General features: G+C 44.4%; 1 protein-coding gene and 1 long non-coding RNA gene across 4 annotated transcripts in view; one reads left to right on the forward strand and one right to left on the reverse strand.

The window, feature by feature from the left end:
- COL13A1 (collagen type XIII alpha 1 chain) overlaps positions 1-3746 on the reverse strand; it is a 583842-nt gene extending 580096 nt beyond the window's left edge. The window contains exon 1 of one of the 3 annotated variants that reach the window (XM_085603477.1): positions 2946-3746. In XM_085603477.1, the coding sequence (XP_085459603.1) occupies positions 2946-3034 (89 nt within the window). In that variant the 5' untranslated portion in view covers positions 3035-3746. The remainder of the gene's footprint in view (positions 1-2945) is intronic. The other 2 variants (XM_085603475.1, XM_085603476.1) reach the window with 2 other exon arrangements.
- The window catches only part of LOC146867061 (uncharacterized), a 110478-nt gene continuing 93740 nt past the window's right edge, over positions 2312-19049 (forward strand). Inside the window, exon 1 of the long non-coding RNA XR_014961065.1 lies at positions 2312-2419. This is a non-coding gene — a long non-coding RNA (uncharacterized LOC146867061). The remainder of the gene's footprint in view (positions 2420-19049) is intronic.

A 19049-nucleotide genomic window follows, 5' to 3' on the forward strand; every position in this document is an offset into this window, starting at 1 on the left:
ATCAATGTTGAGCTGGGGCCTGCCACGCTTCTGAATCTATTCTGCCCAGTGTATATCAATGTGTAGCCAGGGCCTGCCACGCTTCTGAATCTATTCTGCCCAGTGTATATCAATGTTGAGCTGGGGCCTGCCACGCTTCTGAATCTATTCTGCCCAGTGTATATCAATGTGTAGCCAGGGCCTGCCACGCTTCTGAATCTATTCTGCCCAGTGTATATCAATGTGTAGCCAAGGCCTGCCGCGCTTCTGAATCTATTCTACCCAGTGTATATTAATGTTGAGCCGGGGCCTGCCACGCTTCTGAATCTATTCTGCCCAATATATTTCAGTGTGGAGCCGGTTGCCTGCCACACTTCTGCATCTATTCTAACCAGTGTATTTCACTGTATAGCCGGGGCCTGCCACGCGTCTGAATCTATTCAGCCCAGTGTATATCAATGTGTAGGTGGGGCCTGCCACGCTTCTGAATCTATTCTGCCCAATATATTTCAGTGTGGGGCCAGGGCCTGCCACACTTCTGCATCTATTCTAACCAGTGTATATCAATGTGTAGCCAGGGCCTGCCGCGCTTCTGAATGTATTCTGCCTAGTGTATTTCAGTGTGGAGCCAGGGCCTGCCACGCTTCTGAATCTATTCTACCCAGTGTATTTCACTGTATAGCCGGGGCCTGCCACGCATTTCAATCCATTCATCCCAGTGTATATCAATGTGTAGGTGGGGCCTGCCACGCTTCTGAATCTATTCTGCCCAATATATTTCAGTGTGGAGTCATGGCCTGCCACGCTCCTGAATCTACTCTGCCCAGTGTATTTCAGTGTGGAGCCAGGCCTGCCACACGTCTGAATCTATTCTGCCCAGTGTATATCAATGTGGAGGTGGGGTCTGCCATGCTTCTGAATCTATTCTGCCCAGTGTATTTCAATGAGGAACCGGGGCCTTTCACACTCTGAATCTATTCTGCCCAAATATTTCAGTGTGGAGCCTGGGCATGCTATGCTTCTGAATGTATTCTGCCCAGCATATTTCAATGTGGAGGTGGGGTCTGCCATGCTTCTGAATCTATTCTGCCCAGTGTATTTCAGCGTGGAGCCGGGCCTGCTACCCTTCTGGATCTATTCTGCCCAGTGTATTTCAGTGTGGAGCCGGGGCTTGCCACACTTCTGAATCTATTCTGTCCAGTGTATTTCAATGTGGAGCAGTGGCCTGCCAAACTTCTGAAACTATTCTGCCCAGTGTATTTTAGTGTGGAGCCGGGGCCTGCCACACTTCTGAATCTATTCTGCTCAGTGTATTTCAGTGTTGAGCCGGGGCCTGCCACGCTCTGAATCTATTCTGCCCAGTGTATTTCAGTGTTGAGCCGAGGCCTGCCACGCTCTGAATCTATTCTGCCCAGTGTATTTCAGTGTTGAGCCGAGGCCTGCCACGCTCTGAATCTATTCTGCCCAATATATTTCAATGTGGAGCAGGGGCCTGCCACGCTCTGAATCTATTCTGCCCAATATATTTCAATGTGGAGCAGGGGCCTGCATCGCTCTGAATCTATTCTGCCCAGTGTGTTTCAATGTTGAGGCAGGGCCTGCCACACTTCTGAATCTATTCTGCCCAGTGTATATCAATGTTGAGCCAGGGCCTGACACGCTTTGAATCCACTCTGCCCAGTGTATTTCAGTGTTGAGCCGAGGCCTGCCACGCTTCTGAATCTATTCTGCCCAATATATTTCAATGTGGAGCAGGGGCCTGCCACGCTCTGAATCTATTCTGCCCAGTGTGTTTCAATGTTGAGGCAGGGCCTGCCACACTTCTGAATCTATTCTGCCCAGTGTATATCAATGTTGAGCCAGGGCCTGACACGCTTTGAATCCACTCTGCCCAGTGTATTTCAGTGTTGAGCCGAGGCCTGCCACGCTTCTGAATCTATTCTGCCCAATATATTTCAATGTGGAGCAGGGGCCTGCCACGCTCTGAATCTATTCTGCCCAGTGTGTTTCAATGTTGAGGCAGGGCCTGCCACACTTCTGAATCTATTCTGCCCAGTGTATATCAATGTTGAGCCAGGGCCTGACACGCTTTGAATCCACTCTGCCCAGTGTATTTCAGTGTTGAGCCGAGGCCTGCCACGCTTCTGAATCTATTCTGCCCAATATATTTCAATGTGGAGCGGGGCCTGCCACGCTTCTGCATCTATTCTAACCAGTGTATTTCAGTGTGATCAACAGCTGGTCAATGACCACCTACTACAGTGCGGATGGGTCTGTACCTCCTGAATATGTTGTGCCTGAGATAGTCTGACGTGCAGCCCAGTCCGTCTGTCTTTTGATCAGGGAATGTCCCGCGTCTGGTCAGCCTGTCCCCGTGCGCCTCCACGCAGAACTGAACTGAACTGACAGCTGGAGTCAAGGGGAATGACAGAAAAGGACGGTACGGAGCATATGTTGACTGGATGGGTTCATGGACCTAGGATTCTTTGGGAAAGACTAAATTAGGCAGAAAAGTGAATCTCTCGGGGACGATTCCACTGTGATGCTTATTCATATTTCTGGTTGCTTGTTTCCGGGAGCCCACATGTTCTGTCTCCAGGAATGATGCATTTCTTGTGGGGTACAGAAGCGATGGGCACCTGGCGGAAGTTAATCTAATCTTACAGTTTGTAGAACCGGCATGCGTCAGCGAAGTGTCTTTTTTTACGCAAGTATATGTCGTGTCCCTAGCGATGCTGTCAAATGCTACTGGAACCAAAGGTGACTGCTGGCTGCCCTCTTTGCAGGCGGGACTGCTCTCTCTCTCTCTCTCTCTCTCTCTCTCTCTCTCTCTCTCTCTCTCTATCTATCTATCTATCTATCTATCTATCTATCTAGCGGTCTCTCTATCTATCTAGCTGTCTGTCTATTTATCTATCGTCCCACACATAGCACTCACACCAATAGAGAAGCAAACTTTCACAAACCTCTTCCAGCAGTTGATCAACTCGTCCCAAAATAGCCGTCTCCATTTGGTCTGCAGAGGGCAAGGCGGAGAGCTGAGCCCGTCTTTCATCTTCCAGAGATAGGACCCGGGACTGCAGGTCCGAGGTCCCGGACTGTGCAAGGAGGCTGAGAACCAGGGAGAGCAAGGACACGGCCGCGCACCCGCAGCCCAGCACCAGGGACGCTCCGCCGGTCCTCTGCGCGTGCTCTGTCCTCCTGTGGGGTGCCCTGCACCCCTGCGCCCAAGCGCTGCCGGCAGCAGTCCTGCAGCCTCTTCCCTCCTCCATCCCCTCCCGGACAGAATAAATAAATAGATACAAGAAATAAAACACAGAACTCTTCCAGAATGTGCACTCCAGGGACAGACGACAAATTCCGAACGGACCTTTCCAAATGTGACCAATTTGTTTTTAAACGGTTCGGCCTGGTGGAGTAACTTTAACTCAAATAATGTCAGTCCTTTGAAGGAAAATATCACAAGAGATTCAGCTGCCAGAAAAAACACAAAAGCAAAAAGTTTGTGGTAGTTGTCCCCAGTTAACTTGCTTCTCGTCTGCGAGTTTCAGCTCCGTGGCCGGGTAACTGCCCGTTGGCGCATGGAAGTCCCCATTGGAGAGGTGTAGTGCTGAACTGCTCAGGAGCGCTGCTCTGTGACCGACCCTCTCTCCTTTGTAACATGACACACGCTGCTCTTCCGCAGCCCCCTCTCCGGACGGCGAGCTGCAGATGAGCTGGCGGGGTCTTTTTCCCCTCGGAGTAATGCCCCCTCCCCCCGCACCCCTCCTGCGCGCGGTGATTTATTTATTTATGCAAAGTGGCCGAGTGGGAGGTGCTTTTGATTGCCTCGCCCCCTTCTCGCACACTAGGTTCCCGAAGCACCTCTCATCAGCTCCCCTCCTTTGATGTGACACTCGTCGGGGTTATTTATAGGAGCAGGAAGCAATTGTAAACGCAGCAGTCACACTCCTGTCCTGCAGGACTCTGCAGTCTGACTGAACAAACTGTCGGGAGAGAATTGACTGTGAACAGAAGCCGCGCGCTTGTGGTTCTGCATTTCTCATTAGCGATACCTTTAGTGTGAGAAGTTTCCGAGCGAAGTTTTGTCATTTAGCACTAATGGCATTCCCACGTGACATTACCCCGTTATACAATATATGAGTAATCTCCGTTGTGAATCGCCATTATAAACGTCCTCTAGGAATTAGTTGCTATAACAGTTATACCACAGTCATAGGACTCTTTGAAGCAAACTTGCATATAACGTGATTACCTGAAATAAATGACTCCACGCGCATTTTGTTAACTATATACATTTTTTTACCTTTTTCTTAAAGGTTTTGCTTCCTTTACGGGGTTTCTAGGAACACCGACATGGGCTAAACTGATTTGCCCATCTGATGACACACCATCCCCCAGATAGTGTTTAGAATCTGGTGTTTCAGAACAAAGGGCGGGGGTGTGTGGGTGGAAGAAATAGAGGGACTCGTCCTCCTGTCAATATTATCAAAGAAACAGAAAGAGCCCGTCCATCAATCATGGACTAGACCTCCACATCTATCAGATTACATAAGGTTTCTGCATATAACCCTCACCACCAGGGTTCCCCCTTGGTGGCGTACTTCATCATTGGGTCCTTCCTGTTCCGCTACGAGACAGGGTGTGCCAGAGACGCTTTAAGGCATGGGCAAAGTGGGCTCTGGCCCAGGGCCCCAGCCTGTCAGGGGGCCCCCTGAGAGAGCCAGCTCTGTTCATTCCCGGATGACCTTGAATACTTCTTCAACAGATTGTTTCAAATACCGTTTTCCTTTCATTTACTTTTAATGTGGGTGATGTGTGAGAGTCTATTAGAAACATTTTGTATAGAAATGTGTTTTTGTCTCATACAACATACATAAAAAGTTTATTTTAGATCAAAAAAGGACCTTAGATATTCGTATGTCACAGAGATTATTTGCAGTAATATTAGTGAGCTACTGCTGTGTTACAATATTGAAAACGCATCACTATCCTAAATATTAGAATGTAGACAGGTTTAGAATTTGGACCAGTGTGTGTGTGCATTGTGAGTGACCTGGCCAAAGAGGGCATAAAAGAGCTAAACTGGATCATGAATTCAAAGCTATTTGAAAAGGGGCCCACACAATATCTTTGGTCTAGTGCCCCCACAATCCTTAAGACGTCCCTGGGGTGTGCTGCGACCTGCGAGATCCGTGGAAACACTTATAGGTGTAATATAATTGATGAATATTAGATGTACACAATAGGAGTGAGGGGGGATTGTGAGAATTAAAAAATACCTGCCTCATATGTAAAATATTCTTTATTCGCACCTTTAGTCGGTATGGCTAAATAATGGGGAAAAGAACGAGACGCGAGGGAATAATCTACCTGAGTTTCTAAAGGTCTACATGTTTCAAGCCCTACCGCACAGCTTTTCATCAGGACCAAGGATATCTACTCCCTGATACCACTCCTGTCAAACCATATAGCTGCAATCAATCCGAATGCCAAGGAAAGTGAAATATATACACACAGCACCGTATTGGTGTGAAGCCTGGGTGATCTGAAAACAAATAATGTGAAATATAGTCTACCAGGAGTCTCTGGCTGTATTATAATGTATTTTATACACATACTTTTGTATGGATATTCTTAGGTAATTTGTGTTTACTCCTCAAGAAGAAGCACCTCCATGTAAAACTCATGGAAAAGTAATACACTTTCACAGAGGTGGGCACTTCGAGTGAAACCAAAACCTTGTGACACATGTGCATTACACTGAGCACAACAAACTTAGATATCAAGGACAAGAAACCAAAATTAAACATAAATGTCCAGGACATAAAATTAAAAGTCTGTCAGACCACAGACAGGCAACCACTAACCTGTGAAGCCGGATACAGCGGGAGCGATGAATGATGCAGCAGACGACACCATAACAGGGGAAAGGGAAAAAAGGGACAAAGGAAACAATAAAGATGCGCCTGCAAAATCACACTCTGGGGGAAGGTATGTGGGTTGTAGACCTCAGTCCAGTCCTGTCACTCCAGCTGTCTAGCCCCGTGTTCTATTTCAGTCTTGCTGCACTTTTACTACTAAAAAACCACAAAAGTAAAAAATAAACCTTCTTGTCTTCAACTAAAAGTTATAGCGCCTGCGCCTTATCCTGCAGTCATAACAGCTTCCCAGCAAGACCAAGAAAAGAGTACTTAGCTGAGATATTATTCTTTGTGGTAGGGAAGGTGAGTGGGCTACCTAGGATCCTTTAGGCACTTTCCCCAGCAGAATGAAGGAATATATGATGTTACTTAGCATGCGTTTAGTTCGCATGCCATTACTACGCGGTCGTTAGTACGACCGCGTTGTTAGTTTGCATACCTTTACTACGCAATTCGGAACAACGAATTGCAGTGGGGGTGCTGGATGATGGAATAGTATAATTTACTATTCCAACTCGGAATGCGGACACTAGGGAAGGTGTTGGATTTTAAATCCAACACCTTCTCCCCCCTAACGCAAGTCGCTGTTCCGACTTGCGTAGTAAAGGTTTGCTAAGTAACAACGCGTGCGTACTAACGTCCGCGTTGTAATGGCATGCGAAGTAACGCATGCGAAGTAAACGCCGTTTACCAAATGAAGTAGGTTTATTTCACGCTGATCATGCGTGTGGAGGAACAACTACATGAGGGAAAATGCTGCAGGGCAAGCCAAACGTCTTGTCAACTCTAGAAGCGCTCCAGCGCGTTTGCTTATTTTCCCCCAGCTGAGATTACAAAACAGAAAAACACATGATGGAAGTCGAGCCTTTCAAACGGCTCTGCGACACGCTTCAGCGTGTTCGTCAGGAAGCGTCCTCGAATCCCTAAAAAGAAAGAATGCGAAATACGAGCCTTTCAAGCGGCTTTACGACGAGCTCCAGCGCGTATGCTAGTATCGAAGAAAAGCGGGCACCAAAGTACTGCGAACCACAAAGGTGAGCCGAGTAACGGCTCCAAGACGCGCTCCTGCGCGTTCAGGTCATCACAGGTCCTCAAGTGCCTCCGTTTTGCCAGCAGAGCGTCCATGCGCAACCCAGGCAGCAAAACGATACTGGAAAGGAAATAAGAAGGTGAATACCTTTGTGTAGCCGATTTACGATGCAGGTCAATCATTCAGGAGATGCTTACACGATTGACAAGCACCGAGCAGCCTATGGGCGGTGCTTAAGTAGGGCTCCTGCTACAAAGCCAGGTGATGAGTTCCACAGGATTATGGGATATGTAGTGCAGGCGTAGCACGCATTAATCTTAACAGACACTCTCATGCGTAATGTGTCACCAACCACTATCTACTCCTTAACGTCACAAAGTCAAAGTAAAAATAAATTCACCACATACATGTATAATGCCTAAATCTGGCATCATGAGTCCTCCGGGGGAAGGGACGCTTTTAGTCACACTCTGCGGAAGAGTAGATAACGTGTGATTCAGTTGGGCAGCATGTTACTATTAATCAATGTCCAAGCACGTGTAGCATCACTACTGAGAGCGACTGTGCCTTACTTACAATTCCAAGGCTACACCCTTCTGTCATAACCTAGGGGTAGATGGCCCGGGCTTGGATGTTGCCCTCTGGCTTACCCGGGGCCAGTTAATGCTGAACCCAGAGAAGACGCATCTGCATCCTTGTGTGCTAGAAGGCTACAATGCTAACCCTGTAAGATGGCAGCCGTGAAATGGGACCACTTCTGGGTTCCTTGTGTGTATTGGTGCCTATTGAGCATTTGAAAGTTATATCTTTCGATACTTGTTTTGATTCTTGAGTATAAAGTGAAGTGTAACAATAAACATAAAAATATACACTTAATTTAAAATATTATTACACCATGGAGATGGAGCAAAAAACTGGTATGTCTTGAATGTGTTTCTTAACAAGTAACAAATGGCTGTGACACAGGTATAGGGCCAGTGGGGGTGAGGAGGTTCTCCTTTAATAAAGATACATTTAATTAAAAAAAAGGCTGGGTCCTGGGGATGAGGTCCCCTAATAAAAAAAAGAAAAAAGTGCTGGCCTGAGGGATGTAGCTGGAGGCCCTGCCCACTTTCTCAACCACGATGCAACTACGATGCAAAGGGGTCTCCCGGTGCACAACTTGTTAGGGGTTGAAGTCTCCTTGGCTGGTGAGGGTCTTTGGGGGCCAATAACCCCTCCTGTTACCTCCACTAAGTTCCACACAGCTGGATTGCTGAGAGGTCGTCAGAGGCCCGTCCCCTTTCTCAACTACTGTACAAAGGGGCCACCTGGTGAGCAAGCTGTTGAAGGATGGAGTCTCCTTGGCTGGTGAGGGTCCTTGGGGGCCAACAACCCCTCCTGTTACCTCCAGCAAGTCTCAAACAGTGGGATTGCGGATAGTACATCAGAGGCCCGCCCCCTTTCTACACCACTCTGCAAACGCTCCTCCTGGCACACCACTTGTTGGAGGATGAAGTCCCCTTGGATGCTGAGGGCCCTTGTGGGCCAAGAACCCCTCTTGCTACCTCCAGTAAGTCCCAACCAGGGGGATTGCTGAGGGCTTGTGGGAGCGCCCGCCTTCTTTCTCCACTAGTTAGGAAATCAAATTAAAAAAACATAGAAATTCACTGAAAAACAAAGGTTACAGTGATGTTATAGTTAGGAATTAACATTCAAAAACATTAGAAAGACACTGAAAAAAGCAAAGGTTACTGGGACTCTATAGTTAGGAAATATAATTTAAAAAACCTTAGAAATTCCCTGAAAAAAATAAAGGTTACAGGGATGTTATAGTTAGGAAATAGCATAAATAAAAACCATACCAATTCACTGTAAAAACCGAAGGTTATAAGGACACCATAATTAGGTTCGCATTTCACTCATATAAAACCAGAGAAATTCATCAGTTATAGATAGCTGAGCTAACAATAACTTACGCCACCACAATGCACTGCTTATGACCTCACATATTACCTCACTCATGATATGGTCAGTGACATCAATCATGACTTCACGGATGACATCTAAAATGAAATAACTGATGACATCACTGATGACATCTAAACTGAGATTTTTGTATGAGGGTGGCACCCTGCACCCCATTGGTCAGGGGTACCCCCTTCTTGCCAGCCCAGAAAACTGGATAAATAAGGGAGAGCTGCAAAGCAATTCAGAACCCTGCTTGAAAACAAGAAGAAGAAGGACTGCCCTGCTGAACCCCTGGTCTACACCAAGAATGACTTCACTCATAAGGACTGTACCAGCTGCACACTCTGGGCTTCACAAAAGAGGAGTTTGCTTCGCTTTAAACGTTTGAAGACTCGACTCCCTAAAAGCAACACATATAAAAAATCTTCACGAAGTCACCTGCATCATCTCCACCCAGAAGAGCCCGGCTGACCAGCTTCCAGTGGACTTTTAAGGACTTTACGAGGTGGATTGTGGGAATTGTGGTCCCAACTCACCAAGGAGCAACTCAAAGCTTCTAGAGCCTTGGCTAGTGTTGTGGACCCTTTAAGACCCCAAAAGGACTTTCTGGAAGACAATCTAGAAGTTTGGAATCATTTGGAGAATTTTTGGTAAATATTTTCATAAATTGACTGACCCGTCGTCGAGAGTCAAGCTGGCGATGTCGAATCGTGACTCGGCCTGAACTTCCCTCCCTGAAAGCTCTGGAGTTCTTTGCTATCGATGACGAGAACCTTGACCTCGAAGAATCACTGAGGCCTTGCACAGAAGAAAGCCACCTTTATTGAACTGCAATCTGGTATGCTGAGGAGACTTGCTTTACGCCAAGAGGAATAGAACAAAAAAGTAGACTAAGTGCAAAGGTAACATTTTTACCCCCTCCAACCAACCCATAATATCCCACCCACACTCCATTGTGGTCCACCTCAAACTTTGACTACTTGGTCCCGGTCAAGCATGACCAGATGTCACCAGTTGCCTCTTTATGATTTTAAACACAAGAAAGCACATTTTGCATTAGGAGCCACATGTACAAAGCTTTTTGCCTGTCACAAACATCCTGATTCACAGAATACGGCCGTCCAGATGGAACCAAAGCTGTAAAACCTAAAGCATTTCCATTAGCAATGAACAAAATGATTTGTTTTTTTGTCATAGAAATTATGGTTAGTGCTCTCGACAGCTAAAATCAGGACACATTTTCTATGAGTGCTCAAATATCTTTTTTCATCCATTTCAGTAAAACTCTGACATTTCAGTACCACATTCTGACATGCAAGTGCAACATGCATTTCCAACATCAGCAGCAGTCTGTCAGTTAACCCCCCAGTGAACAACTGCAGTTTCTAAGAGTGTTCTCATAAATAACTTGAGCGCTGAAATTCAGTATTTCGGATGAAGAGTGCCTCACCTGAAGCCATTTTGATGGAATCACAACTGTAAAATTTAAAGCATTTTCTTTGGAAATGAACAAAATGAGGGGGTTCTTTTTGACATAGAAGTTATGGTTCGGGTAGTAGAAAGCTAAAATGAGAACAGATGACAGTACTCAAATATGGTCATCATCTATTTCAGAAAAAAAATCAGACATGTAGACTTACTTTCAGCACCAGCAGCAACCTATCAGTTAGCTCTCTAGTGATCAATTGCAGGTCTACCACAAAGTTCTGATGAGCAATAGAGTGTTACCATTCTAAATTTTGTGACAATAGTGTGACACACCTGAACGCCATCTTGATGGAATCAAAGCTGCAAAACTGAACGCATTTCCTACTGAGGATACTGCAGTGAATGAATGAATAAGGGGTTTCTATTTTCTTTTAAATTGTTGTTAGAGTTATAGAAAAAGTGCTTCGAAGCCTCGTCAGGGGTAGTAAGCGCTATATAAATGCAATTACAATACAATGCAATACAATACAATAGAAAGCTAAAATGAGGTCACATTTTCTATGAGTTTTCAAATATTTTCAAGTGACTGCAGTATCATCACAGAGGTCTAATGAACAACTAGAGTGTTAATATCTTGTATTCAAGACACAAGTGAGGTACTCCTGAACACCGTTTTGTGGGAACATGAGCTGTTCAATTTAAAGTCTTTCCTGATGAGCAGACTGAAGTAAATGAGTGATGAGATATTAATGTGGGCATGAAACCAGAGGATTAAAATGTGGGAGGAGGTGAGGTTTTTTCTACGTAATATGACGCATAATGTCATTTTAATGGATCAAAAGTGCAAACAACAGGGGTGAACCCAATTGACCCTTTATAAACCTGGGTAAGTTACGTAATATCATACAAAGCAAAATGGTCTAAAGGAATTAATACTCAGAGAAAATTTTTGAGTAGAGCACGTTTAATTACTCTCTCTTAGGTAATTACTCTAAAAAGATTCTATCAAAATATTTTTCAAACTACATAGAAAATGACATCTGCTCATGAAGAAGAACATGTATACACAAAAAAATGTACATACACAATGACATGACATAAATCAAAACATACAGTAAGACATCAATACTAACCCTAAAACCAACTGTTTTCTACTAGTGTCCTCCTTACAATTTCTGAGAGGGCCACTAGGAGGTAGTCTAGATAATACACTGAGGTCTCTTAACTAGTATAGACCATCCTAGTGTACCATTAAACAAAATCAACACAATATTATATTTCCGCGACTCCTCCTTTTGAAGTGTCTACGCAATCGCGTTTCGGCCTTACTCCTTCTTCGGCCTCCTCAGGACAGGGTTAACACATAACTGCTGACATATTCAAATAAAGAAATCCCACCGCCACAATTTGAAAATAAGGCGCTAAATCGAATTGACAGGGTCCTAGGCAGTCTGTAGAACCTCCCTAACTCAAATGACGGCTCACTGCCAGCCCACAGCGCAAAGGGTCGCTATCAGTATTCGTTTCCTTCGCTGGAAGAGAACGTCACAATCACTTGGTAAAGCACGGGTTGGTTCACAATTCCAAACTCCGATGTCCGCCCACCATCCGAAAACAGTTGGTTTTAGGGTTAGTATTGATGTCTTACTGTATGTTTTGATTTATGTCATGTCATTGTGTATGTACATTTTTTTGTGTATACATGTTCTTCTTCATGAGCAGATGTCATTTTCTATGTAGTTTGAAAAATATTTTGATAGAATCTTTTTAGAGTAATTACCTAAGAGAGAGTAATTAAACGTGCTCTACTCAAAATTTTTCTCTGAGTATTAATTCCTTTAGACCATTTTGCTTTGTATGATTTTAATGGATCAAAGCAAAAAAAACTGTGAAAAAAGAGACATCTGCATAAATACAGCATCCCCTTTGCACATCTGTGTACTCAGCCTATCCATCTTCCCAGCTGCTTAAACAAAGGTTAAAGTAAAGGAAACAGTTAGGTGTTGTAATAAGGTAAAAACTAATATTTAAAAAACAACAATTCTCTGAAATTCACGCTTAAAGTTTACTGAGCTAACCATGACTTGCACAACCATCATACACCCTCTTATGACCTCACATGTTACATCACTCGTGACATGTTGAATACATCATTGATTACATCACTGATGACACCTCAAATGAAATAATTGATGACATCATTGAGGTGCTTAGTGTGGTAGTACCAATGCGTCTGCTCCGGTTTGATGTTATATCAGCACCTGTCAGAGGAGACGAGACAATTGGCTGAAGCCGAAGCCCAACTCTTGAGACCTGTGCAGAGGGGTGTGTAAACCACAACATCAGTGATTGATTGAAAAGTAGAAAGCAACTGAGAGATATTCTGTTTACAAGGAGCAGCATGTAGGCCTAAGACATAGAAGGCAGTGGGCTACTGAGTTTGGGACAGTGATAACATGGGAAAAAGTGACCAAAATCATTTCAAACTGTCATTTGATCATAAAAGCACAATACGCACACTGGAGTGTGGGAAGGAAACTGCGGACACAGCCTCTGTGTTCAACATGATAGAAATGCTGAAGGAGTATGATGTCAGAGGAGTACTGCTTGATATGAAGAAAAGTCTGTCAGCAACTGATGGCAAGAAAGACACAGTGACACTCCAAAGGGATATTCTAAACGAAAGATTTGATGAACATGTGCTCGGATTGATATGGCTGATCATCACATATCAGAGGTAGAAGTTGATACAGTAATTAAAAACTAGAAATAATTTGAGATGGAGAAAGTGCTAGAGTTCATTATAACCAAGAGCGAAGATTTAAAAGTCTGATATAGAAGACATATATTCGCCTTGTAGTAGGACCTGAAATGACCCCAACGGGGCAGATGGAGACATGTGTAAAGAATGCTAACTGAATTGCTCAATAGATCATAATTTTCTCATATGTCTGTGGTGGAAAGAGCCCACTGCTCACTGGCACTCAGACCTGTTCAAGACATGCCAGCACCCCATCATAGTAAAACTATTTAATTACAGGTATAACAATACCATCCGGTGATTAGTGCGAGAAAAGAAAGACTTTCACTACAATGGGGATGCTGCATCATTTTACCTGACATCACACAAACGGTACAAGAAGTGAGGTGGACATTGGCTTCACTGAAGAAGAACTTCAGCAGATGAATATCCCATATGCCATACTGTACCAAGCGCAAACGAAATTCCAGATTCAAAGCAAAGTGCATATCTTCAATGATCCCCAAACATGCAACTCATTTCTTCAACAAGGAAAACGCAAAGAAAGCACCATAGTCGATGGAGGAGGCAAAAGAAAATAACTCATGACTGAGCATTCCAGAGTAGGATATACAATTAAAGATGGGTAACAGTGAATTACGGAAATGCATTTCATCAAGGGGTTCTGAGTGACATCAACTAAACAATGAGAGTGAAGCTTGAGATGTCTATGATGTCACTCAGACCCCCAAGGTGAATAACAAACTGTAACTCACTTTTTACCCATCTATAGTTTTATGCTATGCATGGCCCTTCAAATCATCTGTCCCTGTTTTCAACTGCTATGACAGGGCAGAGGACTAATCGGAGAGCTATGCATTACTAGGCCTCTACTACCTGGCCCAAATGTAAAATAAAATACATGGCCTCTTGCCACCCTTAGATACAACTCTGTGCTTTCCCTTCTTTCTATGATGGAGGATTAGCCCTTGCTTTCCAGTGCTGCTGTGACAGGCTCTCGGGGAGCCCAGTCATAGCAGCCTGGAATTCTTTATGATGTAGCAACAGTGGGTAATAGCTTTTGTTAGCAACTGTTGTTATGTCAAAGCAGTGAATTACCAAATTTAGGTGCAGATTTATCAATCTTTCACGCAGCGCAATACAGCAGGGTACCTTGCTGTGCTGCGTGAAAGGGCAGAAATGCATCATATGGCGCATTCCTGTCCTTTCCTAGTGCTGGAACACATTTGGCTGCCTAGCACTAATGCACGCACTCTTGCATCATGTTTCAAGGGTGCCTGCATTGTAGGTAGGATTGTTTTTGTGCAGGAAGGAACACCTTCCTGCACAAAAACAATCCCGAGAGGCATTTTCCTCTTTCTGTGTGTGCTTTAGAATGCAACACACATAGAAGAGGAAAAAAAATAGAAATTAAGAAATTTTCCTCCTTACGCCTCACCTGGGCAGGCGTAGCATTTTGAAGCATTCCCAGGTCTACCACTAATGGTAAATCTGGGAATGAACCAAAATCCAGGGGTGGATGTGTGGGAACACCCACGCTCCACCCATGGAATGCCTCCCTGGGGCAGAGTAATGCAAGGCAGTGATTTGTGCGGCCTTGTGTTACTCTATATTTATTAAGCCATTCAGGGCCACGCAATGTGGCATTGCGTGATTTGATAAATCTCACTTAGGGTTTGTGTTGCCATTGTGATCCCTTGCATGGGGCAAGGGTGACGCAAAACCGTGTTAAACGGGGCTTCAGAATCACTACTGGCACTCTGTGAGAGACATAAATAACATATAGAATTATAGCTGGGTAACAATGAATCACAGGGATGATTTTTTACTAAAGGGTTCTGAGTGGCATCAAGTAGATAAGGAGAACATTTTATGTTGGGTATAGCCCCCAAAAAATCATATGACTCTGCTTTTAACTGCTACGTAGTGGCTGAAGAGTATTGAGGGAGCAATACATAACGTGGCCTCTGTAATGTAGTTCTGTCCCAAAGGTAAACAAAAAAACAGACTTTCCCTGCGATTCTTGACCAACCCCCAGCACCTTCCTCCCCCTCCTGCTGCTGTGCTTTCTGCTTTCATTCAAAGCAGACATCAGCACTGCACAGGCTCCCAGAGAGCCCTGTCAGCCTGGCCCGAAAGGACTTTATGACGTAGCAACAGTGGGTAACGAGCTGAGTTATACCTCAAAACAGTGAATTATTCGTTTTAGGAACTGAAATACACAGATAGAGGCTTTCTATGAGAGCCATGCATAACATTGCTTTAAACTACAGACAGTGTTGGAGTGCCTAGCAATGTGATTACGATTCAGCACCATGGAGACTACAGCTGGGCTATGTAAAGTAGGAATGTTTGAGACAATAAAATGGAGTATTGAGCGATTGTGGAAGCTAAGCTACACACTGTATTAAAGGAGTCACATCAAAACACTACCAGAGAAAGTGAAAAAATAAATAGACTATGCATTAAAAACTGGAGATAGTAGACAGAATTTGGGGAGCCCTGTTTCTGCGTTCTCAGAAAAAAATGCAAAGCCAGTGTACGCTGGCAAAAAGGACAGCTGCAGGCACAAAAAGGTGTTCATTATGACACATGCACCTAAAAAGACCCGAATTCTATAGTTAGGTACGACTATACATACAGCATCTAACTATGGTCTACAGCCAAGAAAGCTGGACATAGAAACCAACCACTGATCTTATAATAACTTTATTGTTTTTATTAACTGTTACTAGATCAAGAGAGGCCATTAAAAGTTTGGGATTCATTGACGTGTTAGTGTTCATTGTGGATGAGGAGAGCTGAGAACTGGTTATGTTTAGTGATACCGAAACTGACACAGACATCAAACAGTAATAAAACACACCTATAGAGCTCATTCAGGAACATGCAACGAGATGACGGAGACACAGGCATACAAAGCGCTTGGCAAGCCAAAAAGGGCATTACAGGGACTGGCCTGCTAATATGGAATTGTATGTACTTGAACAATCAAAGAAACGCGAGGCAAATAGTAGCCTACCTAGACAGTCACTAAGTAAACATCCACTTTCTTCAGGAGATCATACTCTAGAGAGAGAGGTAGCCCAGCTCTGCTATGAAAAGGAGTGCATATATTACGTTATGTTATAATGGTTTTGTATAGCGCACATTCTTTAAGGTTTCTTGGCACCCAACAATCAGGGTAGCAATACAGCATGACAATGTCTCACGCCAAATTGAACAAGTATGTTTTCAGTAGGTTCCTAAAGCGAGAGAAAGAGGACTCTGCAAGTAGACCAAATGGCAGAGTGCCATGTTTTAACTGCAGCAAAGAGAACTGTTTTCCGTAAGTTACTCCTTTTTTAGGTCTCGCCTGACCCGGCGCATACGCTGGTCTGGCGAGACTTTTTGTGAGGGCTCAAAAAAGTGCTACCATGGCCAGCCTAGACCTACAGTGCATGTGCGCGGGCGCGCGCTTAGGAGCAGAGGCACTATATGGCAAACCTCGTCATGCTCATTAAGCGCCCGCGATCACTTTCACTTTCGCCCGCGATGTACTCAGTCAATAGAAGACACAAGACTCAGATTATGTAGGCTTCCAGTATGTATGATGTTCCAAATTCAACCTCAAACTCGACTTTACTTCGTATCCGCTCACTCGCACACATGCCGATTTACCCCAGCCCTATCAATCAGATGACACTCACGCTCGCAGGACCAAGCCATGCATCTTGAAGGCAGAAGTCACTTTGCTCTTCAATTTGTCTGTTGCCATCTTCCCGTCAGACTTTTGCGCCACTTCAGACACTAGCCCGCCCTGTCTATATATGGTAGAAATAAAAAAGGCACTAGATATTCTGCCTCACTAGCTATTAGAAAACGGGCAATACTTGAAGCAGAAGCGGAAAGCCTTTTTCAGACGACCAGGTAATATACTTTTACGGCATATAACCATTGAAGTTGGCAAATTATCAACGTGCATAAGCTTCCGATTTACTATAAACTTTCTTTTAACGTGAACATAATACAAAGAGTAAATAAAATAATGACATTGAACTTTTTCTCCGACGCAGTACATGTATTTTAATGTTCCTCTATGGCTTTTCGGTTGTTTGTAGTGACTTAAAGCCAAAAAAATGCATTCACCTCGGATAAAACTGTCCTTAAACGTATTATGCATATATATTGCACACTGCTACTGCCGCGACAAGATGGCGGCCTAATTTATAATAAGTGATGGACATCAAGCAGACGTGCTTGGAACTGCACATAGGTGTTTTTTTGCTATTTTATACAGCGCTTCATCGGCCCAAGGGCATTGAAGCGCTTTATATGAGCACCAGTTACCACATTGCACAAGATTAGATTTACATATTCCAGTTAAGTCCTCTGCGCAATACATACACTAAGCATTAAACGAACAGTTATATGAAATTCAAAAGTTGAGTTCGTGGACTATGCCTTCCTGCGCAGAACGATGTTCTAGGGTTTCACGTGGGTCTCCTAAGCATATGATAAAATACGAATTGTATTGTATTTTGTAAGTTGTTTACAAACCCCTTCGATTCAGAACAAAATTCTAGGTTGTGAGCAGTATCTGGTGCATTGATGATTATTTCCTGCGATTAGAAGTGGCAGTAAAATGGTGTGAAGCACACACACACACCACACACACACACACACACACAACCACACACACATACACACACACACAACCACACACACAACCACACACACAACAACCACACAACCACACAACCACAGACACACACCACACACAACTCCACACACAACCCCACACACAACCACACACACAATCACACACACAACCATACACACACACAACCACAACCCCATGCACAACCACCACACACAACCACACACACACACACACACACACACACACACACACACACACACACACACACACACACACACACACACAACCACACACACACACACACACAACCACACACACACACACACACAACCACACACAACCACACACACAACCACACACACAACCACAACCACACACAAACAACCACCCACACACAACAACACCCACAACCACACCCACAACCACACACACACACAACCACACACACACAACCACCCACACACAACTACACACACACAACCACAACCACACACACATTCACACACACAACACACACACAACCACAACCACACACACACTCACACAACCACACACACACACAACCACACACACACACAACCACACACACACACAACCACACAACCACACACACAACCACACATACAACCACACACAACCACACACACACAACCACACACACACAACCACACACACAGCCACACCCAACCACACTTCCACACACATCCACAACCACACCCGCACCCACAACCGCACCCACACCCACAACCACACACACAACCGCACACACACAACCACACACACACACACAACCACACACACACACAACCACACACACACAACCACACACACACACACACACAACCACACACACACACACAACCACACACAACCACACACACAATCACACCAAGCATTGGCATAGCCAATAGGTCTCGCCTTTGGGACCTTATAAGTGTTTAGCCATGCAACAGTTGATGTGGTTGCACCAAGGATATTGTGCTGCATAACTAAATACTTAGAAGGCTCCAAAAGCTAAACCTATTGGCTATGCCAATGCTTGTTTCTTTTTTAGCCGGGTCTGGTGGCTTAGTGGACTAATGCATCCACTACAGGGTCTTGTGTTTAACCTCATGGTCACAGGTTAAAATCCCAGGGGTCCACTCAGCCTTTCATCCATTTGAGGTCGATAAAAGGAGTACCATTGAGTTGGGTAACAATACACATCTGTTATTCAGCGCCTTGGGACCCCTGGGAGATAAGTGTGCTTTACAAATGCAAGTGCTATGTTTTATCTATGTACACTAAAAAGAACCGAGAAAGAGAATGTAAATTATGTGACAGTTTATGGAGCCT

Source organism: Triturus cristatus, chromosome 1_2 (genome assembly GCF_964204655.1).
Source record: "Triturus cristatus chromosome 1_2, aTriCri1.1, whole genome shotgun sequence".
Classification (NCBI taxonomy): Eukaryota; Metazoa; Chordata; class Amphibia; order Caudata; family Salamandridae; genus Triturus; species Triturus cristatus.